This window comes from Vanacampus margaritifer, chromosome 9, assembly GCF_051991255.1.
Source record: "Vanacampus margaritifer isolate UIUO_Vmar chromosome 9, RoL_Vmar_1.0, whole genome shotgun sequence".
Lineage (NCBI taxonomy): Eukaryota > Metazoa > Chordata > Actinopteri > Syngnathiformes > Syngnathidae > Vanacampus > Vanacampus margaritifer.
This window is the reverse complement of record NC_135440.1, coordinates 9,861,929-9,889,038: the sequence shown is the minus strand read 5'-3', so window position 1 is coordinate 9,889,038 and position 27,110 is coordinate 9,861,929. Positions and strand designations below refer to the sequence as shown.

The 27,110-nt window shown below is 39.8% G+C and overlaps 2 protein-coding genes across 2 annotated transcripts; both read left to right on the top strand.

The window, feature by feature from the left end:
* Positions 1–3,950: 3,950 nt before the first annotated feature.
* On the top strand, positions 3,951–16,280 carry LOC144058502 (14-3-3 protein zeta/delta-like). The gene is made up of 6 exons (XM_077577002.1): positions 3,951–4,104; positions 7,565–7,876; positions 11,351–11,471; positions 13,873–14,036; positions 14,248–14,343; positions 15,398–16,280. The coding sequence occupies exons 2-6, from the start codon at positions 7,574–7,576 to the stop codon at positions 15,431–15,433; spliced, it is 720 nt and encodes a 239-aa protein (XP_077433128.1). The 5' UTR covers positions 3,951–4,104; positions 7,565–7,573; the 3' UTR covers positions 15,434–16,280.
* Positions 16,281–18,631: 2,351 nt separating this feature from the next.
* On the top strand, positions 18,632–25,725 carry LOC144058501 (polyadenylate-binding protein 1A). The gene is made up of 15 exons (XM_077577001.1): positions 18,632–19,460; positions 19,653–19,846; positions 20,024–20,139; positions 22,211–22,350; positions 22,771–22,865; positions 22,963–23,100; positions 23,263–23,358; positions 23,445–23,717; positions 23,846–23,936; positions 24,019–24,141; positions 24,459–24,601; positions 24,767–24,851; positions 24,942–25,072; positions 25,196–25,286; positions 25,364–25,725. Exons 1-14 carry the CDS (start codon positions 19,268–19,270, stop codon positions 25,283–25,285), a joined length of 1,908 nt encoding a protein of 635 aa, XP_077433127.1. The 5' UTR covers positions 18,632–19,267; the 3' UTR covers position 25,286; positions 25,364–25,725.
* Positions 25,726–27,110: the final 1,385 nt, after the last annotated feature.

The following is a 27,110-nucleotide window of genomic DNA, read 5'->3' as shown; positions in this document are numbered from 1 at the left end:
GTCTCTTGTGTCTGGTCTTATTGTGATTTTGTTTACGGACTGATCTCGGAATCCTTACAGCTGTTTTCCAAATTGTGAGTCAACCAACGCGCAATGCAACTGTTAGGCATATTTGCTTAAATGTTCAAAATGTGTTCAAAAACAGAACGCGGACAAAGCAAGCAAGGAAACACTAGTAAAATGCTGCCGTCATCTTATTACTGACAACTGGCTGAAGTGTCAATCAAACAGATGTGCTGAAATATGTCAGGGGGGGTTCTAGTGCTGACATCTTTTTTACATACACACCCATTACATAAGTGCCAATGTTGAGTCCAATGAAGGGCCCCTTTAACGGTTGTTGCTGGGTAACAGAAAATCCGTGGCAAAATATCTGGTTTGTATGTAGAACCTTTCCAGGCTGGTCTCACTCGCCTCCCAGAGAGAAAAAGATCAATTCGAACTTGTTTCAGCAAAAGTCACATGCACATACTGTTTTGATGCACACGTTTGCTCCCCAAAATTCTGCCAATTACAATTACCTCTAATGTTACATGTGAATACTGGGAAATGCTGCCAAACAAAGACAATTATAATCACAGCGTCGTATAGCTAGCAATTTAAAGCAAGTGCGCCCTCTAGTGTGGACAGCAGCACAATCAGGCGGAACTGCACTGGCCACTGGGCATTAAGATTCTTTATTTCAACGTGAGTAAGCCCAAAAATAAATAGATCATTCATTCAAGACCTTTAAAAATGTTACCAATAACCTGTACAATTCAAATCGACAAATTAAACAAGTCAAATAACAATGGTTCAGGTGTGTGCAAACCCGAAATACGTGAGATGAAAGACATTTATTTGGGTAATTTGGTCTTTTGGGGAAGAATTTATCAGACCATGACAATAGTTGGGCCCTTTTGTTGACCTGACAAATAAGCCACTTAATATAGTCAAGTACATAAGAATTCACTTTAGCTGACTTAAAGTGTCAGTCAATTTAGAGTGAAGAATATGAAGTGAAGTTGAAACTTCTAAAAAGGAGAGAATGGTGGGGTTTTTTTGTTTTGTTTTTCCTGTTTGAAGTTAAATTCAAGGATATACAAAGGGTTGCTGACAGCACGATGAACTGGTTAAAGAGTTCAAATTTAGGCTCTGGCCTTCCTGTGAGGAGTTTGTGTATTCTCTTTGTGGGCATTCTCCCAGAAATTCGACCTAATAAGAATATTATCTGAAATTGGTTGTTTTGACTTTGTTGCCCTATTAAAAACATTAAAACCAATGCATGAAAGTTTATCTGGCCAGTGTAACTGCTTTAATAGATGTGATGGCACTTTGGAAACAAATGGCAATAATAAATTATCATTTTCTCGGTTGATACTTTGATCAGCTTTATTTTTGCTGAGAGCAAACAAATATGTAGTGATTAACCCTGAGAGCAATCCCTAAGACTCTTCTAAGACTTTGAGTCTTATCAACTTCTATATGATTTACGTCTAAAAATAATTTGACGTCATTTCAGTCCTGCCATTTTGACAGATTGTTCAGGTTTCATTTTGTTCCTTGACAGGTTTGTACCGAGCCCCATACATGACATGGTGGATAAAAATTGTGGCCACAATCAACGACAAAGTTTCATGCGCTTGTGTTAGGTTTTGCAGCGTGCAACTCCTCAAGACCAAGGACAATTTTCACAAACTATAGAGTGATTAAGTTAATCTCCACCCGTGCAGTCTACATTTACTAAATGTACTAAATGTTTGGCATTCCTAACCACTGAGCTGTGAGGGGTCATTAGGTGTGCTAAAAAAAAGTATCCACTTTCATGTAATTGGTCTAAAAAAATCCTTATTTATTTACAACACATTTGTTCAACTTTATCAGTGACATTTAGTGACAGGCAGAACAATTTATTACTCTTCCGGTCGATGTCAGAAAGTACAATTACAGCAGGGGTCACCAACTTGTTTTTTTAACTGAGGGCTATATGTTCATGCCCAGTGCTCATCTGGCACGGGATAGGGTCTACATCTGCACAGTGGCGGGCTGAAGTAAGTTTTGGTATTTTCGCTTTCTTGGTATTTTCGCTGTCCCGTCCGTGCAAGTAGGTGCCACCAATCGAGGCTCTTCTCATTCCCTTGAAATGCTGCACACAGGAGCTGTACTAGTCCTTTATATGGCGAAAGAATAAACTGTTTTACTTGTGTCCTGCGGCAGGTCACGTAACGTACGTTACAAGCAGACATCCACCGGTGGATGATATAAAGTTGACCAAGGAGATAACAGTTCAGTGAAGTGGGCACTTGGAGACCACCTTTGTCCGTGATTGTAGGTACTTGCCCATGTGAGTTCATGCTCCACGGCCAGTGCTGAGAGTCCTACCTTCAAACAGCTCAAAATGGAAGAAAAACACGGACATGAGGACAAATTATGTAGGCCTACTGTATATTTTTTTAAATCAGTAAAATGTGGATCTACACTTTATTCTGGGCCCATATCCTCATTGGGAGCTGTGAAAATATGTTGACTAGGCTGTACGAGGATGGTAATTGAACACACGGGCTATCAACCGAATAATGTCATTTTGTGTTTGTAACCAGTGACAAAGCAGATGCTGTCACAGTCACAAGCCAATTCATCGTCGTTCTGTGTACCAACATACAGTGTTAGCTGATAAGAAAAACCTTGAGCTCATCTTGTGACTGTAATGTAATCAATCTGCTCTGCAGATGTGCAAGTGGACAAACAGGTTTTGCGAAGAACTGCAATTTTCTCTTTCACCCTGAAGACAAATGCCGTTTGCTTACACCTCTTACCACATGATAAAAATCACAACTTGAAAATTAAACCAATTTAGACTGATTTTTTTGTAGCCTGCAAGCAACCACCATAACCTAAAAAATGAACAAGTGTCAGTTACTATATTAGGTGTGGCCTGGACAGTTCACTTCAATGTTTATGGACAAAAAGACAACAACAACAAAAAGACGTGAAGCTTTCCATTACAATTTTGGTAATGCAACAGACTCCATTTTACTCCATGTACAGCACTTTGTATGCAGCAACAGTTGTTCTAAAGTGCTATATAAATAAAGTTAGATGAGCAAACTTTACCTATTTGCTGCTTGTCACCCCATCTATTTCTCTTGCTGTGCTTCAGTGACTGTTTCCTGCAACTCAGATTTTCCAAGATCCATACATGTAATGCATGAATTAGTCAGTATATTTAACTTGATAATAAAATGGGAAATAAAAGTAATTTGAGTGTCTCTCTTTTAACTGGTTTAACTGGTTTAACTGGTTAGACATCTCATTACCTGAGTTTAACCTTTTTGCTGCTATCTGAAATTCCTTTGCTTTCTCATGGAACCACACCTTGAAAAGAAAACTAGAGAGAGTAGGGGTTATTTTACCGGCTTAATAAAAACACACACCCAAGATGCTGCATTTAAATATTTGCCTGGGAGGTGGGAGGCACATGGTATATAGCAAATACTAACTTCACATTCTCCTTACAGGTTAGACATAATGCTGAAATGCTTTTTCTTCATCTTCAATATAAATATTTCACTTCAAGACCCAAATCTCAGATGTGGTTCTTCCCTGCCGTCATAAAAACAAAAACTGAGTTTGTTGGGTTGGGGGGAATGCTGTGAATAAATGATGATTCTACGGGTGCTAAACCGCGAGTAGGCTGGGGTCCAATGTAATGGGGGGGTCGCTTTTTTTTAAATAAAAAATTTTGAATACATTTGAAAGCAAAAGGGTATCACACTTAGTTTATTCAATTTATATTTTTATTTGAATGTAACAAGATACCACACATTCTTAAAATTAACACAAAGGATGTTTTTCTTACATTTAATCTACTTGAACTACAGCATCGTGATTTTTTTAAATCACGTTTCATAAATAACGTGAAGTGGCTCCCTTCTTTGAAACTGCAACTCCCATGATGTCTACCAGTGGTTACCATGGTGACGATGACGTCATCCACCCTTGCACGGGCAGCGCCTTTAGCCACTAACCAGGAAACCCCGTCGACTGTTCACGTTCACGCTGACACCGCGGAGAGAATCAGCTGGAAGTTGAAAGCTAAAGGCGCTGCTATCTACCATTGCACAGGTAGGAATTGACAGAAACGCATTACAACTGCTCTGTCGCGTTAGCTCGATTTTAGTCGTGTAACACATATAGCTACAAATTGCAATTGACCTTGGGTTTGCTGATAATGCCGACAATCACCAGACCAGGAACAATGGCTAGCTCAATTACAATGAAATGTGTCTATTAGCTGCTTTCAACTACAATATAGGACTCGAGGAAGGCGTGTCACGTCGAAACTAAACTGATATAATGTGTCTTTACCAACTAACTTAAACCTGTTGGACTATGTTTGCTCATTGTCCAACAGTAGTTAACTACAAAGAAAACCAAAGTTGGTTGTGGTGGTTTATGGCATTGCCTCGTTAATGCTTTAATTATTCTAGTATTATTTGTGGGGATTCTAACGCCAGCTCAACAGGAAAGTAGTGCACTCTAGAACCTTTGTTACGTTTTGATGAATACCTTGCTTTGGCAGTAGTTGAAATGGTTAGATAACGTTTTCAGGAAATATGCCGGTGCAGTTCTGAAAACTTTTCACGTGGGCTAATATTATCACGTACGTTACACTATCGATGACTTTCAGAATTTGCTTTTGAACAGGGGGGTAGTTTAGGTATGTGCGGTGTAATCGTTGATAATTATCCCTCGAGCAGGTTAAAGCCTGATCCTGACCGTTTTCTGTTTGGCACGTATGGCTTGTTGGGCAAGAGATGCAGGTATGGAAAAGGGTGTGGTGATGTATGCGGGGGAAGGTCTGTTTGCCCTGCAGGTTTGTAAGGAAGACTAGAACTAGAATGAGGATGTATATGGCATGTATGCAAGTAAGGTATTTGAGCAAACTGTCATGTTGCATTCATACAACACTTCACAGGCATATGCTCTATAAATCAGGTAAATGAATAATATCAGCTCCCAGGTCAGGACCAAATAAAGGTTGGATTATGCATGACGCGTGAATGCTTCATGCCGAACCTGGCGAGCACACGTTATGCAGCCTTCATATTAAATGCAGCCTGTCCCCGCTGACATCATAGTCGCTCAGGTAACAACCAATCATGATTCAGCTTTAGAAAACAGGTGAGCTGTGATCGGTCGTTACCTGAGCAACTGTGATGTCATTTTCAGTGACAGCAAGTGGCAAAATGGCCGCCCCCTGAGATGAATAAACATGGGGGGCTTTTGCTAATTAATTTACATTCCACAGATACAATATTAATCAGGATGCCGTGTTTAGACTAGTGGGGCTACATAGAATATATTGTAAAGAGTTGGTTTTTTTGGCTTCCCCTTTAAATAACTCGACAAAGTATTCTAAATTATTTTAAATATATTCTGCAAATCCCTGCAAATTTCATCATTCAATATTTTAATCGACCTTGACTACTTTTGTCCATGTTTTGGTTGTTTCATAGCTTTCAAAACTTTCATTTGCCTGCCTGCTTTAAAGCAGCTGCAATTGTTCAGTCCAATGTCACATGTCTGAATGACTACAGACTTGGTCATCAAACACATTAAAGCTGCCCTACCGCCATCGCTGGACCCGCACCAATTTGCATACAGAACGAACCGGTCAACTGAGAACGCTGTTGCTACAGTGCTGCATTTACTTTTAGAGCACCTGGAGCATAAAAACAACTATGCACGGCTCCTCTTTGTGGACTATAGCTCGACCTTTAATACCATCCAGCCGTTCAAACTCCGGTCCAAGCTCCAACAAATGGGACTCATTCTAACATATGGGTTCTTAGTATGGTTCTCCAGCTGCACTAAGGCTGACCAGCAGGCTCTCCAGCGGGTGGTGAAAACTGCTGGGAGAATCATTGGGAACGACTCTCCCTGAGATTTGCACCATCTACTCCACTCGCTGTTTGAGTAGAGTGCGCAACATCCTACAGGACCAGCACCATATTTTACATTTGATCTTGACTTTGAGGGACGGTCGAGATGTGCCGCTCGGATGTGGCCCATCGGCCATACACGATTCAAAAATTTAGTGGTATTGACGAATTGTGATTGCAAGTAATTCAACAAACATGCAAGCTGCAACATGTTTAAGAGCAGCAGCACGGTGGCCTCTGGCCGTGGCGTGCACAGACATTTTTGGGGGCAAATGCTCTGGGGAGAAAAAAGGGCGCATTTTTGCATGTAGGAAACCTTATTGACAATTCCGAGATGACGTCACAAGTCAAGATGGAGGTCAATTTGGTGAACGAAATCTATCCGCTCATTGAAAAGCATTGGACTGTAATTTGATTTGTGAGGATTATTTTGATTTCAAAATGTGATAAGATGTCATTTGACTACTATAACGATCGCTGTGACTTGTATGATAGTCACAGGCAAAAGCATATACAATCTGTTTGTTTGCTTTTACCGTATAAAGGAAGCATTTGCATTGCGTTGCATTAGTGAAGTGTCAGAAATGCCCGGATGTTCAAAAATGTCAATAGAAGTTTTTTTTAAAAACTAAATAAAAAATTACACACACATATATTATTATTAATAATACCCCACAGCTAGTTTTAATAACAGCCGATTAGGGCAACATAACTGCATAGAACTAACTTAGTTCGGGTTTGTACAAAATAATAGCTAATAACTTCATGCCTGCTGATTTAGTACAAACCACTTACAAATAAAATGTGAACAGCTTTTAAGATTTTTCAATAAAATTAACCTTAAGGAGCAAATCAATATTAAAATGGGAGCTTTAAAAGGTGCTAAACACTATTTAACATGACTCTCTCTGGCCTTGACTCTGACCTTTCAACTTTGTGTCTTTGGTTTCATCCAAGAGAGCAGAGAGATGGCTGTTTGCTGTAGCTACCGCCCTTTCAGCCTCTCCTTTCTAGGCATTATGCTACAATTAGTAAATAAATAGACCAATTGTAACCAAACAGACCAATGGAATGAGAATGAATTAGACTGGCTGTTATCATTACACAAAGGCAAACGGGTACTTATCACAGGAAATTGACAATTCCAAACATCCGGGCATTTCTGATATTTCCGCAATGCAACGCCATGCAAATGTTTAGCCCCGGCCATGCAAATGTTTAGCCCACCAACAACATATTGGATTGCTGGATTGACTACTAGCGTAATACAAGCCAGACACAATGACAGTTCAGCACATTTTGAAGACAAAGTAATCCTCACAAATCAAATTACAGTGATCCAAAGTCCAATGCTTTTCAAAGCACGGACCACAGAGGGCTTCCTTTCACCGTCATTAGTTGTACCCTATGCAGGTGCTCATCATGTTATCTATTATTGATTTAGCGTATAGCGTTAAAACTAGTTAATTAGGTGGTCATTCGGCTAATATATGTTCAGTTGTATTTGTGCTATATGAGACATGCTACTTCTCAACAAAATGATTATAGGTAGGGAATAGAGGGCAAGCAATACAATTTCACTAGATTCATAAATTAATAAGGTTTTTACGTTCTGTTTTATTTTGCTTTTGTTTTTCCAGTAAGCCGTCATGAGTGGGGAATCCAAGGAGAGCTTTATCAAAAAGGCCAAACTGGCCGAGCAAGCGGAGCGATATGACGACATGGCTGCAGCGATGAAGTCTGCAACGGAGAATAATGAGGCAGAACTGACCAGTGAGGAGCGCAACCTGCTTTCCGTGGCCTTCAAGAATGTAGTTGGGGCCCGTCGTTCTTCTTGGCGTGTTGTGGCCAGCATTGCGGCTAAGGCCGAAAGCGACAGACAAAAAGGATTGGCCAAAGATTACCAGGAGAAAATTGAGGCAGAGCTGAAGGGAATCTGCCAGGATGTTCTGGTGAGCTTTATTTTCTAAAACATTTAAATTACATTTCTGTGAGATTTATGAATGCCTAACACACACTTTTTAAAACCAGAACATTTTTCAGAGCATAAACTGTCAAAATCCATTAGGGAGACTGGTGTAAAAAAAAAAAAAAAAAGTCTTAAGTTTTTCGGGTGTCCCACCTCTCTTCATCATACAAACCACAACAATTGTATTCTAATTACAATTAGTTTTAAGAACAGAAAAAAATACAAATGTCTATTTTGGGGTGTGGCACTTTTCAGAATTAATCACGTTTCAACTTGTGTTAAATGGTGGTCAGTATAGAAATGTATGTAGGGTGCTCAACAAATGATACACCCCCCAAAAATCTTGGTCTTTAGGACTGAATCACAATCAAAATTTCATTAGCTTGCTTTTCAAAGGGGGTGTACAATTTTTATTTTGCAATCCTCGTGCCAACAAATTGATTTTGCTTGACCCCTAATAAGGTACAGTTGTGACCTGGTATGGTTCTGAAATGAATGTCTTATTTTTCCTGCGAATGAGAAGTCATTATTAGGGTTGTGCCATATCATACCTTCTATGATATTACCGTTGTATCTTTTTTTTTTTAGTGCTGTTAAAGCGTTAACTAATTAATCACAAAAATTAACGCAGATTAATCGCACTATTGATTTTGACCACAGATTCCTTTATTTTGACAGCGGAGGGCAACGTTAAAGGTAGCACAGGTTGTTTGAGCAATAAACATAACTACATGCATTAAAGTAGAGCATTTAATAAATGTTTGTATGACATTCACAATATTTGTTCATGTCAAACTATTGGGGTCTTTTTTTTCCCATTTTAAATTATGCAAGCAATTAACTGATTAGAAAAAGACAAGGATGAGCGTGTGCAGTGGATCAAAAAAATGTGACGGTGTCCTCATAACATTTAAATGTTGAAAAGATTAACACAACAGGTGCTCTTCAAATTTGGTGGGCAAAAAATGTTGATAAAAAGCCTTTTTAATTAAGCGATTAATCAAAATTCAAAGATGTGATTAATCTGATTAAAAATGTAATAGTTTGACAGCTGTAATTTTTTTTGCATGATAAAAAATTGAAATATCGCGAAATTGACACTGTAGGGATGTGATGATGTGATTTGTAACCTCACATGTCATTGTGTCCATTTTTTACGTACAAGCGCTGTTTGCTACTGCATAACAACAATGTCGGAGAGTGTTAGCAGCCAGTTCTGTCTTCGGCCTCAAGGGCATTTAGTGCCTAAAGTGAGAGCTACCTTTGGGATGTGGAGGTTGTTTGGTTAACTTACAAGAGGTCATATATAATGCAAAATACAATAGTTTGCAAATTATGCAGGAAAACAGTTAGCATTAAAATTGAGAGGGAACACAAAGTAGAGCTTATTTATTGTGTGCAATAAAAATGCTGTTATTCCGAAACACTACTCACAAATATATTGTTCAGTAATCATTTCTGTATCGCCCACCCCTACTTATTACTAAGCGTGTATGGCAAGCCAATTTGTTCAATATATTTCTGTCAACCCAAAAGATGTCCATGATGTCCAACAAAAATATTTCCAGTAACAAATAGAGCACAACAAGAAAAGCCTGGGAGGCCCGCCAGGTTTATAAATCACTCAAGTGATAGGAAGTCATTTGTTGAGAATTATTTTGAGAAATTATCATAATTGGTGTCTTCACATATTATATACGAATATGATTAACAGGGATGCATCAAAATGGAGAAGGGTTAGGGTTAGAAAATTCTTGGCCGAAACTGAATATGAGGAAACCAGTGCTAAAAAAACGAAACAACAAATTTAGTATTATACTGTACTTAAAAATGAAAAATGACACGGGTGCGTTTATACTGAGACTAGATTATACATTGGTGAACATTATCATCAGTCATTTAGGTCAACATTAGGTCATTCAGAAACCAAAAGGGAACTTTTGGAGTTGGTTGGCTCCACTGAGAGAAAAGGGGGTGAATAATTTTGCATACCCTACTGATTAGTGGGTAAAAAAAAGTTTAAAATAACATAATTTAGTTCCACTTCACGATTGTGTCTCACTTGGTGTTGATTCTTCTCCTTCAATTTTTTTTTTTAATCAAATTTTTTATCTGTTTGAAGCCTGAAATATGACAAAAGGTCAGAAAGTTCATCCATCATCTACCGCTTATCCGCGGTTGGGTCGCGGGGACAGCAGCTTTAGCAGGGAAGCCCAGACTTCCCTATCCCCAGCCACTTCAACCAGCTCCTCCGACGGGATCCCAAGGCGTTCCCAGGCCAGCCAAGAGACAGTCTCTCCAGCGTGTCGTCCCCGGGGCCTCCCGCCGGTGGGACATGCCCGGAACACCTCTCCAAGGAGGCGTCCAGGAGGCATCCAAACTAGATGCCCGAGCCACCTCAACTGGTTCCTCTCGCGGAGGAGTAGCAGCTCGACCCTGAATCCCTCCCGGATGACCGAGCTTCTCACCTTATCTCTAAGGGAGAGCCCGGACACCCTGCGGAGGAAACTCATTTCGTCCGCTTGTATCCGGAATCTTGTTCTTTCGGTCGCGACCCCCAGCTCGTGACCATAGATGAGGGTAGGAGCGTAGATCGACTGGTAAATCGAGAGCTTCGTCTTTTGGCTCAGGAGCTGAGTCACAAAAAACATTCATGAAATTTTGTTCTTTTATGACTTTATTCGGGGTTAACAGAAAAAGTGACCAAATCTGCTTCAATTTTGGTAACTTAGAAAATTTGTCAACGAAATGAGCTTCATACCATTGCCGCTTAACTTCTTGTGTGTGTGATTTTGAGTGCCTGCAACTTCTCTGAGGCCATTGTAATAGTGCTCATTGGAGACGAATGCCCACAAACGCTACAATGGACAGTCAAAGGAGCTAAACGGCGTCAAAACAGATCTGAAAACGCAAATCATTGACTTGGAGTCCGCATCACTGCAGACGCTGCACCGATCCGCCTGTCGATCTCCCGCTCCAACCTACCCTCACTCGTGAACAAGACCCCAAGATATTTGAACTCCTCCACTTGGGGCAGGATCTCTTCCCCCAACCCAGAGAGGGCACTCCACCCTTTTCCGACTGAGGACCATGGTCTCGGATTTGGAGGTGCTAATTTTCATCCCAACCGCTTCACACTCTACTGCGAATCGCTCCAGTGAGAGTTGGAGATCACGGCTTGAGGAAGCCAACAGCACCACATCATCTGCAAAAAGCATAAAGTTCAAGGTGTCTAATACTTTGCAAGGCACTGTACACAAAACAATATACAGTATTTGAGATAGTTGGCTTATTTAGTTCATCAAATTGGGGGCAATCTTTTTGGATAAAGCACCACAACATTCAGTTTGCACAAATCAATATTGCATTTGTTCAATTCTGAAGTGAGAGTAGATGCTTAATAGATCATTTAAACATTTTACTGTTTTTTTAACAGTTTATTTTTGTGTGTACACAGGATCTCTTGAAAAATCTCATTCCAAAAGCCTCTTTGCCCGAGAGCAAAGTCTTCTTTTTGAAAATGAAAGGCGACTACCACCGCTATCAAGCCGAAGTGGCAATGGGGGATGACAAGCAGGGTATGTGAGGATTTATCACGTTTAATACCGTCTGCGGATGTGGTTGTTTAAACATTCATATTTCACATTCATTTGTGTGTAAAAGTTGGGTTGTGTGGGATGATACATGAGACGGGATGGTCCTTACTGTGGTCAGGCTGACATCCAATGTTCAAATTGTTTTACTCGTGTCTGCATGGCATACGGTGTTTGCTGTGGGTAAAAAAGGGGCAAATGCACACCAAAAACTGAGGCCCCGTCCACCTGAAAGCCAGTTTCAATGTACCCCAAGTTTCTTACCGTTTAAGCCGTTCGTCCACATGACGGCGTGGTTTCAGAGCTTGAAACCGGGCTCCAGAGTGGAAAGATTTCAAACTGCGGCCTGTACGCGTCCATCTGGTCACCTTATCCAGGATACTCACCAAGCGATGATGTAATAGTTGCAGCTCGATGACGACGCGTTGTTGTAGATTGATTACATAATCTCGTGTGACTGCGCGCAAACCATCAGCCTGTCAACAACAATGGCGGATAATTGTGTCATAGTTGTTTTGCGCAGCCTCCTTAGCTTGCTTATACAGCAAAATATTTTGCTTCTTTATTCCCACGTTCAACAAGCGGTGTTGTACTTGAATCACCCGCCATTGTCACTTCTCCTGTATTCGTCTTTTTCTTGTTTTGATACGCGCAAAGCCATGTTTGTTCTGTAGATTGCAATAGTTTTTATTTTATTTTATTTTATTTTTGTATTTTTTTTTTTTAAGTGTCCATCTTCTTCACTGATTCTTCTTCTACGCTTTCTGTTAACTCCCTGCGGCTGCGCTACAGCATCATTCCGGACTTGGCATATACATTACAGCCGTTAAACGTTCTCAGCGTCTTCTTTTGGACACGCGCAAGTCTTGAAATGCTTCTGTGTGTACGAGATTTGTTTGAGGAACGAAGCCGGCTTTGCTTCCGTCTGGACGGGGCCTTAGAGGGGCAGATGTAGAGGGTGGGAAAAAATCTCAAAATTAGAAAAAGAAAAAAAGGCATTAGACACTCTCATAGCAGATGTCAAACGATGCCTGTAATGTGACATAGGATAACGTTTGGCACAGCGTTCATCAGATTAAAAAATAAAAAATTGCTTGAACCACAGCATGTGGAGTGGATCAGCCCAGGTGGCTTAACAAAATAGAATTTTTTTTTTTATACCGTTTCCGTGAATTTAAAAGTAATTTCTCATGTTTATGAAAGACTTGACTTGTTGCGTTTTATTACGATTCAGAATTTTTTAAATTTATAATTACGATCATTTAATTAGAATTATGAAAACATTTTCATCTCATCCATGCTGATGTCAATGTTTGTGTAACAATTAAGTGATTATAACGTGTTATTTTCATTAATAAATAAATAATTTAACCAGTTACTGCCTCTGCGAAATTTAGTTTATTATTATTATTTTTTTATCACGTCCTTGTTATTTAAGAAGAATTGATGTTCCATCATTAATCAATATCAGATTGAATTTATTGAATCGAAATCGGAAAAAAATGTAACTGAACTGAATTTGAATCTATATAACTACAGTACAAAATACAAAATATATTAATATATGATGACTTGGCACAGATGGTTGATAGTCACAAAGAAGGTTGGCAAAACAGTATGGAGTCAAAATGTTGACACATCCAAAACAGAAGTAATGGTCAGTAGTAGAAATAAAAAGAGATTGACATCAAGAATAATAGTAACTGCAGTCAAAGCAGGCGAAGGTGGGAAGGATGCTCTGAAACAGCAGCAAGAGCAATAGTGACAGCAGCATGGGCAAAGTAGAGAGAACTGTCAAGTGTTATGGTACACAGGAAAATAAAGACTACAAGTAAAATGACGGTATACAACCAGTACTGTTGTGTGGACAATGGGGGGGGGGGGGTGTTGGAGGCAACAGAAATTTGGATGCTGATAAGGATTAAGGCGAGAGGAAAGCCAAAGAAAACTTGGAAAGGAGATCCAGGTTTCCACCTCTAGGGGGCAGTTTCATCTATCCATTTTCTCAACCGCTTATACCTCACAAGCGTTGCGGGGGTGTTGGAACCTATCCAAGCTGGCTCTGGGCATTAGACGGGTTACACCCTGAGCTGGTTGCCACACACAGACAACCAACCAACCACACACACAATAAGGCGGCAGTTTAGCATGTTCAATTCCATTGTATCTTACAGATGATAGAGATATAACAAAAATGGGATGCCATGCTGTTTGCTGGAGCATTTTAGTAATATTGTAAACAATAGTGATATAAACTTGGACTTTGATGCAGTGTTTTATCCCTTGCTGTTTGAGTGGTGTTGAATGTGTTGATGATAAAGTGATGTTGTATTTTGTTTTTCAATGTTTTGTAATGCACATGTTTTTGTTGTTTTTTTAACTTTAGACATCATCAAAGAGTCCGAACAAGCCTACCAAGAGGCTTTTGAAACCAGCAAAGATAACATGCAGCCCATAAACCCAATCCGTCTTGGTCTTGCGCTCAATTTCTCTGTGTTTTACTATGAGATCCAAAACTCTCCTGAAAAGGCCTGTGAACTGGCTAAAACGGTAAGAACTCCTGATGTATGTTTTGTTGCTGTTAACGTGATTCAACAGTCCCACCAATGTTTTATTGCGATGACTTGGATTTCTGTTTACTTGACTGCTAATATGTAATATGCATGCATGAGCCGAAAGCTGGCTCTAAACCTAGACATTCGCGTTTGACTGATGCCTGACAGGACCTCAGGACCCTTCCAACTGCTGCTTTGTCTTGCAGGCTTTCGATGAGGCCATTGCAGAGCTGAAAACGCTGAATGACGATTCATACAAAGACAGTACACTTATCATGCAGCTACTGAGAGACAACTTGACGGTGAGTTTCTCAATTTGCAATGCTGAACCCAGAGATGCATTTATTAGGCATACATAAATTTGTTAAACACATGAATGGATATTAAATCAAGGGCCGTGACATCACTGTCATTTGATTGGTTGACAGATGTAGGCATTTCTTTAAGTGATGCAGCAAGGAACTGGTTACAACCAAACTGGTTATAAGCAAGCAAGCAAGACAGACAGCCGGCCACTGCCAAGTCATAAAAATAGAGTATACAGTACACACATACGGTGATTTACAGCAGTACTTAATAGGGCTGGGCAATTAACAGAAATTGAATCCTGCTTTCGATTTTGGCTTCTTTCAATTTTAAAACATTAGAATCGAAGAAAAATTGTTAATACGAACGTTGTAATCAAAGAAAACTATTAATGTGCCAAAATAGCGAGGGGCGTTTGCAAGTTCTCAATGTTGTGGACGCACAATGTTGTTTTTGCAGCATGCGTGTGACATGAATAAGATTCTGCCCTCCCTGAGTGTGATTTAAGCAGTTTAACACCCCAGGTGACGTTTCCTATAAAACAAATTACACAATGCAAGGAATTACACACATTGTTTATTTAAATACAAAACGGGCTTTGTTTTAGAAACATTGCTCGTGCTAATGCTAAAGTCATGTAGGATCACATTGACATGCTAACAGGGAATTAGCATTGACTTACGGGACTCGTATTGCTTCAAATAATGAATATTCACATGTAAATGCTGTAGGAACACATACAGACGGGTACTACTGGTATATAACAATACTCAAAGGCACACATTTTTCACAATCTTTGAAAAACGAGCTATAGAGGTAAGTAGACATGAGGGTATGATGGTAGTTTTGGTAATGGAATAAATACCCTAAAGTTTTAGAACACTTTAAAACAACCATCACTGCATACTGCAAGTGATGTGCATGGAGTAAAAATCTGTCATGCAATAAAGGCAGGTAAAACAAAATAATGCAAATAAAATCACTAGTAGTAATGTGATATGCACCCCACCCCCCCTACCTTCATCCATTTTCTTTTACCTCTTTTCTCAGTTGTGGAATGCTGACAGCCAGAGTGAGGATGTATAGAAACCCAGAGATGGAGCAAAACCCTGTATGTCCTTTCTGTCCACCTGCCGCCATCCTGATTCTTCTTCATCAGGACCATAAACACTGAGACCACCATAACATCATCTCTGTTAAAACTCACCACTCCTAAGGGTTTACATGTTTTCTTATTTAGAAATTGAGGATGAGGGCTACAGTTGGAATTTAACGAGTGCTTGTTACTGGCTGCTAATCTGACTACTTTTTTTTGCCTGAGGGATATCTGTTTTATGCTATTATGGTGGTGGGTCCAATAGCAAGCTTTCAACCCTTAAAAGTAAAAAAGCAGTTAGACTGTGTGCATGCATGCTTGCACGTGTGCGTGCGTGCTGTATCTCATTCATGTCAGTGGTTTTGTTTTGTTTATCTTGTGCTAAAGGTGAATATCACAATTATCTTCTGACAAGAGGAGACGTCAGATGTTGAATCTAAAACAGCAAATTACAAAGCTCACGGGTTACATTCCATCACTGTCAAATGCTTGAACTTTCCACTTTTTGAATTGTTTTTGGATGATCGACCTTTTTATATTTCAATGTAGAAGTTACAAAGTTTGGACTCTACCTTTTTACTGGTTTTCTTTCTGTCACAGGAAAAAAAAATACTAAATACTAAAAATTCTACTTTACGTTTCACAACTCTGCCTTTTGTTTATGTAAACTGCATATATTGGTAAGGCCATTTGTGGAGATGTGTGTGTGTGAGAAAAATGTTTTTGTCAGTTTGTCTGACTTTGGTCCCTTGATTTGGAATCACTCAACCAATCCCTGTACTATTTCAAGGGGTAATGTGTAAGTAAAATAAAGAATAAAGATAATTTAAGTTTTAAGTTGTCCAATACACTAACAGTTCAGAAGGTTGACTAGAGCAGTGTTTTTATTGCACAGTATTCTGTCCACCTGAATAATTGTATTCAAATCAAGAGGATTTTCAGTTGTACATTGCATTATGTAATTTAGTGTATTATTTGTAAACTTAGTTTAGTTAATGGTATGATTAAAAATACTGGAAACAGAAAATTTTAACATCACTGACATCAGTAGTTTCATGTAAAATGTTGAATACTCAGTTTCACTTATCAAAGACTGGTTACCCAAATGCAGACTAAACAAAATCAGCCGCAACCACACCTGAACAAACTATGAGCCAAGGCTACAAAAAGAATTTAGATAAAAACTTGTGACCACCTTTTTCTACTGGAAAGCATTATATAACTCAGATATAGAGATGTATATATATGTATGTATATATATATATATATATATGTATGTATGTATATATATATATATATATATATATGTATGTATATATATATATATATATGTATGTATATATATATACAGTATATATATATATATATATATGTATGTATATATATATACAGTATATATATATATATATATATATGTATGTATGTATATATATACGTGTGTATGTATCTATATATATACTGTATAAAATAAGCATATTCTCACTCCATGCTTCACTTCTTACGAATTTGATTTAAATTATATAAATGGATGGCGCATACAAAGAAGTAAACAAATTTGATTTCAACTTGCTTCTTACATCATCATGCGTTTTTTTTTCTTGTCGAGTCATCTTCAGATGACGCTGCGTTTACCAACTGGACTATTAACCAAACAAGATATTAAACACATTTTCTCCAAAATATATAATACATTACTGTATAATCTTTATAAATAAATGTCGAGATCGTACTTCATGAAAAACGTACTTATTTGTCTTGTCTATATGCAGAGTGCTACGCTGCATTTCATTTTATATCCACTGGGTGGCACAGGTAATTTGAAAATAGAATTCCTATTAATTACGTCCTATACTGTATTGTATTTTCAAAACGGCAAAAAATGTGTACAGTAGGAACTACAGTTATATAAACAATATGCTTGGCATATTACAGTAATATGTACAAATTCCTTTTCAGCTGTGCTATTTTAGCAACTTCTGCAGTGGCAACAAGACATGACCCAAAATACACTGCCAACACAAGGACTTGATGGCAATGGATGGCAAGTTTGTGGCAAGCTGGATGCAGTTCTTGCAAATAAGGATTTTGCCACCAACAATTACATGTTATTAACTTTAAGGTTTACATAAAAGGTACTCTGTCCTGAGTTGTTTTCCACGTCTACATCTAGGCTAGTGGTGTCCAGACTCAGTCCTCGAGGGCCTGAGTCCTGCAGGTTTTGGATGTTTCCCTTCTCCAACATACCTGAAGCTCATCAGCAAGCTTTGCATAAGCCTGATATAATGATCCTGTTCATTGGAATTAGGTGTGTTGCGCTCTTCAATGCAACCATCTGGTGACACAAATCTTAGTATTAATGTCGTCAGATCAACATAGGAAATGTCAACACTAATGGAGAAATAGTTCAACATTTTCACTTTACCAACAATTTTAGATAGCACTTTTTTACCCATCAGATCGATAAATTAATTGCACACATTTAAAGATAAACATGAGGGTGTTCCACTTCCAACATTTCCATATTTTTCCATGTGGGATTTCATAAAAGGCTCAAATTGGCTTAACAGTTTCATTCATCCCAAATAGTTACCATTTAATCATCTGCGGTTGCAGGTTGGTCATTTCCTGCATGATTAACAGAAAAATCAACAAATTGTCTTTTATTTTATTTTATTTTTATTTTTTTATGATTGTGATGATAGGCCCCTGGCGGCTGCAGCCCAGGTAAGCCCGTGCATTAAAGCGGCCTTGCGTGTACTCTTTCATCTGAAATGTTCATTTGCTCTCCCATCTCCCAAGACATCACAAACACAAGACAAAGCAAATAAAGAGCAACTTTGAAAGGGATACTTGACTCATTGGTCAAATTAATTCAGGACTAAATATTAACTATTGACTGCTGAAAATGGCTCAATGAGTAAAGTATCTCTTTAACTATTTACAATGCTGCAAAGTGTGTGGCTTCACCGTTGTTACAATCTTTTTCTAGAAGAAATTAAATTAAGGCGGCAACAAAGTTGTACAAACAATTATCAGCGCATGTGTTATCTATTGAAAAAAGTAATTGGGTGGGACTGAGCACTTGGACTGAGTTTTGCAATGGGCTTTCTGTGAGCAGCTGAAAATAATGAAAGGCAACATAAGATATCGCGAGACTAGTGACGTCATACCCGCTCTCGACCGCCCCGAGGTTTTGACTAGTATCGGGAAACAACCTCCACCGACCTTCCTTTCATTCCTGTAATCCGTCTGCGTTGGGTGTGCTCCGTAGCTAGCCACGGCACACATTTTATTATTATGAAACAAACCAAAAGCTAGAGCGCACACGCAGACATATTTTTATAAGAAAAAAAAATCGGTGAAGCAGGATTTCATTTGCCAATTCAAACAACGCGAAGAGGAAGAAGAACCTTAGACGGACGCCAAGCAAGCTAACGTGAAGATATAACCGCCATTATTGAAAGCGTGGGTGGTAAATTCAATCGCTGTGTTTGCCACGCTTCTAACCACAGTGTCAGTCGATTTTGTTAATTGTAGCACATATCCTCGCGAGTTTACGGACCATTTAATTCTGCCTGTGAACGGCACACAGTTTGTCCCACGAGCCGCGTTGATTAGGCCACGCTCCGAACAGCTTGCTAATCAGGCTAGCTAGCCCACGTTGCCACCTTTGGGAGGGACCGTACGGAACAACTCGTCTGGGCGCCTCGTCGTGTACGACGGGATAAAGAACATAACCGCTTCACATTGAAGACGGCTGTTATTCGACCTTTCATTGAACGTCAGTTGCCATTACGTGTCGTGTCTGACCACGCGTCGCCGTCATGAACCCCAGCGCTCCTAGCTATCCCATGGCCTCCCTGTATGTGGGGGACCTGCATCCAGACGTAACCGAGGCCATGCTGTACGAGAAATTCAGCCCGGCTGGGCCTATCTTGTCCATCAGAGTATGCAGGGACATGATCACCCGTCGATCCCTCGGTTACGCCTATGTGAACTTCCAGCAACCCGCTGACGGTGAGTCTCACGTTTGTCCAAAGCGAATGAGGACTGATTGACTCCATTTTGAACTGTAAGATAGCTAAACGTTAATGTTGTATACGAATCATGTTCACCACTATTCAGTAAATGGACGCATTACTCCTGATTTGCCAAGTGTACATTGCCGTAAATATACATTTACTGATTGTATGGGTCAAATCTTTTCAGCCGAGAGAGCCCTGGACACCATGAATTTTGACGTGATCAAAGGCAGGCCACTTCGCATCATGTGGTCTCAACGAGACCCATCGCTGAGGAAGAGCGGAGTGGGCAACATTTTCATCAAAAACCTGGACAAGTCCATAGATAACAAGGCCCTCTATGATACGTTTTCAGCATTTGGAAATATCCTGTCCTGCAAGGTAAGCGGAACAGCGTGTGTCTTGTGCACACGCTGGTGTGTGGCTTGAAGGTTTTGCATACTCACCACTACTTTGCATGGCATAGAATCCACAGCAAAATCCCATTGTTTGTCAAATGTATTTGCAATGCATGGTGTTTGTGATAGTTACTGAAGTGCTCAATGTTCCCTCTCCAAGGTGGTTTGTGATGAAAATGGCTCAAAGGGTTACGGCTTTGTGCACTTTGAGACCCACGAGGCTGCTGAGCGGGCCATTGAGAAAATGAATGGCATGTTGCTCAATGACAGAAAAGTGTAAGTGGGATTATGATTGACACATTGACTCTGGTGTTTTACTAATCTTTAAATCTAATGAAATTACAGTATGAGTGTTTAATATGATTAACAAGATGTTATGAAATGTATCTTGTTTGAATGTGTCAAGTTTGCTGTGAGTAAAAACATGCAGTACACAAAACTTGAATATTAAAATCCAGTCAATTCCTTGATTTCTCTAGTCGCTTAATTTAGGTGAATTTAGTTAACAGGTAATTTACTCCCATATTAATATACACTACTAAAAAAATTAGGAATATCTGACTTTCAGGTGAAATTTATGGAAAAGTTATGAACGCCACATTAAGTTCACCTGCAAAGGTTTCAATGCATCGTCCTGAAATTTCGCCTGAAAGCCAAATATCCCTAACTTTTTGTGAATAGTGTAAGTATCTGTAGACTTAATTCTGAAATAATTTAACAGAAGACACTAATCAATAAAATACTACAATAATTTACAATTTTCATTGTCACATTTAAAGGCCTTTTCACACTGCACAAAAACACAAAATGACTGCAGCGCCACGGTTGCCAGTGTGCTCATATTTACATCTCCGTAAGTAAAAGTGGAGTTTTTTTGGGGGGGGGTGACACTGATTAGACTGCAAATTGATCAAATGTATCTTTCGTTGTAAAATAAAGCCTTTTACTCGGTTAAGGGAGGAGACGAGCAGCTTTAATGCAGCCAAGATGGTGTTCCCTCGCTACTTTGCGGTTCGGTTATTGCTGATTCACTCTATCACAGATCTTGTGACCATTTGTAACACCGGTTCTGGTTAAGGTACGCCATTTTAAGATTAAAAATAAAAACTTGTTGACTTAGAAAAAATTTGGGGGGGGGGGTCCAATTTGGTCAGAAAGGCCGCCCCATAGCGCTCCTATGTCGGATATGGCAGGCAAGAGCCCCCGCTGCAGAGGCTCCAGAGGTGGCACTTGATCAGCAGCTTTATTATTATTTATTCTTAATTTTAACATTTAAAAGTTCAACTTAAGTGTGTAGGGTGGGAGCTGTGTAGGGGGTTGTATTGGCTTAGTAGAGGTTGTAAATCTCCTCAAAATAAAATAAAACCTCAACCCCTACTTTGCGGAAATTAACCTACTGTACAGTATTGCTGAGGCACCCAACATATAACACTTGATCATGCCGCCAGCTCCCCTTATTGTAAATTTTGAACATCCAGCCAGTTCTGCTATTTCCTTAATCCAATGCTAAATTTCCACGTATTGCTTTTGCCTGTGACTGGCATGCAAACCAGGCACATTGTTACAGTAGTTAAATAACATTTTAAAATCAAAATAATCGTCTAATCAAATTGCAATCATCCAAAATTCAACGCTTTTCAATGAGCGGCGAACATCACTTCACCAAAGCGAAAAATGCTGCATTTGATGAAAGTGAGTACTCAGATTTATCCCACTCGGAATTGTCAGTTTCACCATCAAAGCATTTGAGGCAAATGTTCAGAACAACAAACAATGTAACAGAATCAGCCATCTTTATTATTTACATTTGCATCAAACACTTTGAGGGTGTAACTGGGACACTCAGAGTACATTCAAAAGAGCATAAGACTGCCATATTGACTTGTGTCGTCATTTCGGAATTGTCAATTAGCGACGCTTGTCTGACATCAAGCCAATGCCCTCAAATACAAAATTCTTGAATTCCAGGCATCTTGTTGCCGTTTGCGACAGAAGTCCTATTGTGCCACTTTGTACGCCCAGCAATGCTATGTTCTGTGTGCCCCGCCCCTTGCCACATACACACTGAATGGGTTTGAGCGATGCACCATGCTCAATGCAGTGTGAAAAGGGCAAATACAACAAGGCTGAGATGTGGGCTTTCAAATTTATCAAATTGCTGAACATATGTTGACTGGATTAGTTTTGACATGAAAAAGATGAAAACATAACACATTTTAGATGCAACCCTTTGTGGTAAAAATTAGAACACCCCAGTATGATCTACTGAGAGGAACATTTTTATAGATTTCGGTTAAAGTGTAATCCTGATATGATTGGCTAATGGTATTCTTTTTCTGGTCAATAGATTTGTTGGACGCTTCAAGTCGCGTAAAGAGAGGGAAGCCGAGCTCGGAGCCCGCGCAAGGGAATTCACCAATGTTTATATTAAGAATTTTGGGGAGGACATGGATGATGAAAAGCTCAAGGAGTTGTTTGGAAAATACGGTAAGTGTTGAACACAACATTCAACCTTGAGTGAGATTCCTCCCAAAATGACTGGTCTTAGGCAGGCAGAGGTCTCTCTTCAATATATCTTAACATCTGTTTTGCATTCAAAAGAGTGATACATACTATTCATGGTGATGGGTGTGCCTCTAACTTAGGGGATAAATAGTTGGCTTTGTACACCAACACTCTTTCTTATCTACTCTGTGCATGAACTGATAAAAGCCTTCTAGGATGAGAGGCAGAACATCACTTCTAAGTCAACAAGAAGTGTTCAGAAGCAATTGATTCAATTTCCTGCAAATGAAATGACCTGGATGAATGAGGATTATCACAGGCATATTTATTAACAAGCATGCTTTCTGCCTCATAAGGCCCGTGGTCTTTATTTTTTTTAACATTTGTTTTTTTTTTCTTCAGGGCCAGCACTCAGTATCCGTGTTATGACAGATGAGAGTGGCAAATCCAAAGGATTTGGCTTCGTCAGCTTTGAGAGACATGAAGATGCACAAAAGGTAGGACGAAATTAAGTGCTCTTGGCAATGGGGTAAAATTGCCAATGTTTGCGGGTGACTTATTTTTTTGTTGACTCATTTATTTATCTCTTTATAGGCTGTGGATGATATGAACGGTAAAGAACTGAATGGCAGACAAGTTTATGTGGGGCGTGCACAGAAAAAAGGAGAGCGCCAGAATGAGCTCAAGCGCAAATTTGAGCAGATGAAACAGGATCGCATGACCAGATACCAGGTTTGTTTTGAAGGAAAATGTTACACTTGCAGTCTTTGCCTTCTTCAAACTTGAACTCTTGTTCATTCTCAAATGTTTGAAATACTGTTTTTAAAAATGTCATTGTATGCTGTAACTCAAAATTCAGACTCAAGAACAACTTGTGACGTCCTTGTTTTCCAGGGTGTCAACCTGTATGTGAAAAACTTGGATGATGGCCTTGATGATGAGCGGCTACGCAAAGAATTCTCACCATTTGGAACAATAACTAGTGCTAAGGTGAGCACTTTTTTTAAATTTATTTTTACATTTAGTGTTTAAGTCAATGCTTTAGCAGCACCTGACTTGAATTTCTTCCTCCCCAGGTTATGATGGAGGGTGGTCGCAGCAAAGGCTTTGGCTTTGTGTGCTTTTCTTCTCCAGAAGAGGCCACCAAGGCTGTGACTGAGATGAATGGGCGTATAGTTGCCACTAAACCGTTGTATGTGGCTCTGGCTCAACGCAAAGAAGAGCGTCAGGCCCATCTAACCAATCAGTACATGCAGAGAATGGCCACTGTCCGTGCTGTGCCCAACCCTGTTCTCAACCCTTACCAACCAGCTCCACCTTCCGGTTACTTTATGGCTGCTATACCTCCGGTGAGTCCTGTAGAGAGACACATTTTGGCATCTTGATTTGTATGTGTTGTGTGGCTGATTGTCTTATAATAGTTGGGGGTTACCTGTTATAAATGAGATGATCATCATATATTGGCGTTTGTCCTCAGGCCCAAAACCGTGCTGCATATTACTCTGCCAACCAGCTGGCCCAGCTGCGTCCCAGCCCCCGATGGGCCACTCAGGCAGTGCGTCCACAGCGTAAGTCAACTTTTGCATTGCTGTTGATACATTTATTATTTTTGGTATTATTAAGCTCGAAAATGTCTTCTTCTTCCTCCAGACTTCCAGAACATGCCCAACGCGATGCGGCCTTCAGCCCCCAGGCCCCAGACTTTCAGCACCATCCGTCCCACTGCCACCACCAACACCCAGGTCCCACGCATGATGGCCTCTCAACGCATGCGTGAGTAGAAGTACTTTTAGTTGTCTTAGACCAGGGGTCCTCAAGTTCGGTCCTCGGGAGCCCCTATCCAGCCTGTTTTCCATGTTTCTCTCCACTAACACACCTGATTCTGATTCATGATCAGGATCGTTATCAGGCTTCTGTAAAGCTTGCAGAATAGCTGATTATTAGATTCAGCTGCACTGCAGGAGGGAAACATGAAAAACTGTCTGGATAGAAACTCTCGCGGACCGAAGTTGAGCACCCCTGCCTTAGACTTTATGATAGTAGCATTAAGTTGTACTCCCCCCACCCCCAACTTGTTTTCCGCACTGCAGCCACCCAGGCCCTCAGCCAACGCCCTGCCAGTGCTACGGCCACGGCCGCCCCAGTGCGTGCAATGCCACACTACAAATATGCCGCCGGTGTCCGCAATCCTCAGCAGCACATGGCCTCCCAGCCACAAGTCACCATGCAGCAGGTTCGTAGTTTATTTTTCTTTTAGTTTGGGCATAAATGCAGCTCGAGACTTGCAATCTGTTATTCCTCTCTCAGTATGATTAATTCAAAATGTTTAATAAATAGACTTTGTTGAAAAAGGGCATGTTCAGATAACGGATGTTTTTTTTTGTTGTTTTTGTAATAGCCTGCTGTCCACGTCCAAGGACAGGAGCCCCTGACTGCCTCCATGCTGGCTGCTGCCCCTCCTCAGGAACAGAAGCAGATGCTGGGTCAGTATTTTACTTGCTTTTTGGAGACAAATAATTTTTTCAAGTGGCCCCACTCTGTCTTATTAAAGATAACATTTGTTGTTCCATCAGGTGAGCGACTGTTCCCCCTGATTCAGAACATGCACCCCAGTCTGGCGGGCAAGATCACTGGCATGCTGCTGGAGATTGACAATTCTGAGCTTCTTCACATGCTTGAATCGCCTGAATCCCTGCGCTCAAAGGTCAGTGAATGGCTTAAAAACTTAACACTGGGTACGAACTTGATGCAAATGTTTTCAATTCTGCTCACTCTGATGTATCACCAACTTGAGTGCAGTGGTTCATTAGGCATTGTTTTGATTTAGGTGGATGAGGCTGTTGCTGTGCTCCAGGCCCACCAGGCTAAAGAGGCTGCTCAGAAGTCCACCACTCCTGCTGGTGTTCCCAGTGTCTAAGGTGTGTAAGGGGTCTCGTCTGGTTTGCCCAATTCCCAAGAATTAATGTGTAACCATTCATTTCTTATTCCTCTACAGATCGAGCATTTTGAAACCTGCTTCACCGATGGAAAAAGAGAAAAAAAATTAAACATTGAAAAACCCAAAACACTGAAAACATTGCAAAATGATAAATTTTTTCTTAAAAAAAAAAAAAGAAAACCATTTACTCTGCCAGGTCTATGGATGGTTTGACTAGACCTTGATCATATACAAAAAAAAAAGTTTTGAAAAAAAGAGCAAAATAGGGAAAATTGAATTAAATTTGAATGCGTTCTTCTGTTTTATGTCATTTTACTGTGTTAATGCTCAGAATATCAGCCATGGTATGGGATGGAGGTACTGGAGCATTTTTGAAAGTTTATAGTTAACTACTGGCTAATAAATTCTCATTCAAATTGTGTTGGCATTATTATTATTATTTTTCAAATAGAAACATTCATATATGGACACCATGTTGTGTTAAAGTTCATAAGCGGTTGGATTAAAACAAGTGCGTATTGAATGAGTAAGTATCACTACCTACAAAACAATCGGTAAAATCATGGTACATGATGAGTCTTAGGTTTCTATGTTTTATTTTAAATTTTTGCTGTTGGAATTTGTGATGTACAACTGAATCGTACAGAGCTGATATGCAAACAACTAACATTAAGTAGTATAGTTTAAATACTGTAAACTACAACAACCACATTTCAACTTAATACTTTGGCAGTGTCGGTCAAGATATCAGTGAGCCCTGTACATATGATCAAATTAACTGCTGTTAGATTTTTTTGTGTGCTTTTTTTTTTTTTCATTAAGATGAGCGCAAAATGTGTACTGTTCCATCAGATTCCCTTGAGCTGCCTTGACCAAGTAAGTAGTTATGACTGCCACCCACCCCCTTGTGGGGGGACCTTGGTTCAAGCCCTTGACCATGGATCATCTGCCCTATGGGAGCAATTTAAGAGGGCCCAAATTTTTCAGCGAATTTTTTTTTGTATTACAAAAATGCCATTTTAAATAGGGACAAAATACGTGTATATGTCTTCTTTGTGAACCAATGTACATGGCAGTTTCTTTAATTTTTCATTACACATTTTCAATGCATGTGTGTTTCAGCCTTCACAACGAAGGGTTTTAAACTATCACCCCCCAAAAAAAAAAAAACTGCATACCGTGATTTGTCTTTTACAATACTCGTGCATAGAGGGCAAGAATTTTTGTGCATCTTAGTTTTACCCACGAAAATCAACACATTTAGGTCCGTCACAAATGAGTCATGATAGGTAATAGGCCTATTCCCGCAAATCTGCGGATAATTGATAGCCATCGAAATGCATTGGAATGATGGGTTGTTTTTTTGACCCAGACAATTCTTGGGTATTCCATTCCATGTTTTCCTGCTTGTTTGCTGGCTCCTAACCTACCGGTATTAGCGTCATTGTCTATCACGGCCGAGAAAGAGAGTCATGATGGATTTAAGGAAAGTTTGTGAAGAACATAAGTATATTACATCACTGTCTGCTAGTAGTGAGAAACTGTGGCCACGACACAGCTAACAGCAGAAAGTCCCATGCTATATTGTCTTAATAATTACTCTACAATGCATGTAAAGTTCCTGGCTCATATAAAGATGAAGCGGGTTTTTAGAGGGAACTTCATGCTTGAATTCGACGTAAAGTAAAAGTTAATATGGTTGTCAGTGGATGATAATATAACTGACAATACTAATCCTCCACTCATGTTGAATTGTAGGAAACGGCACGATGAGTAGAGAGAGCAAGTGTGGCGCGATACCTAC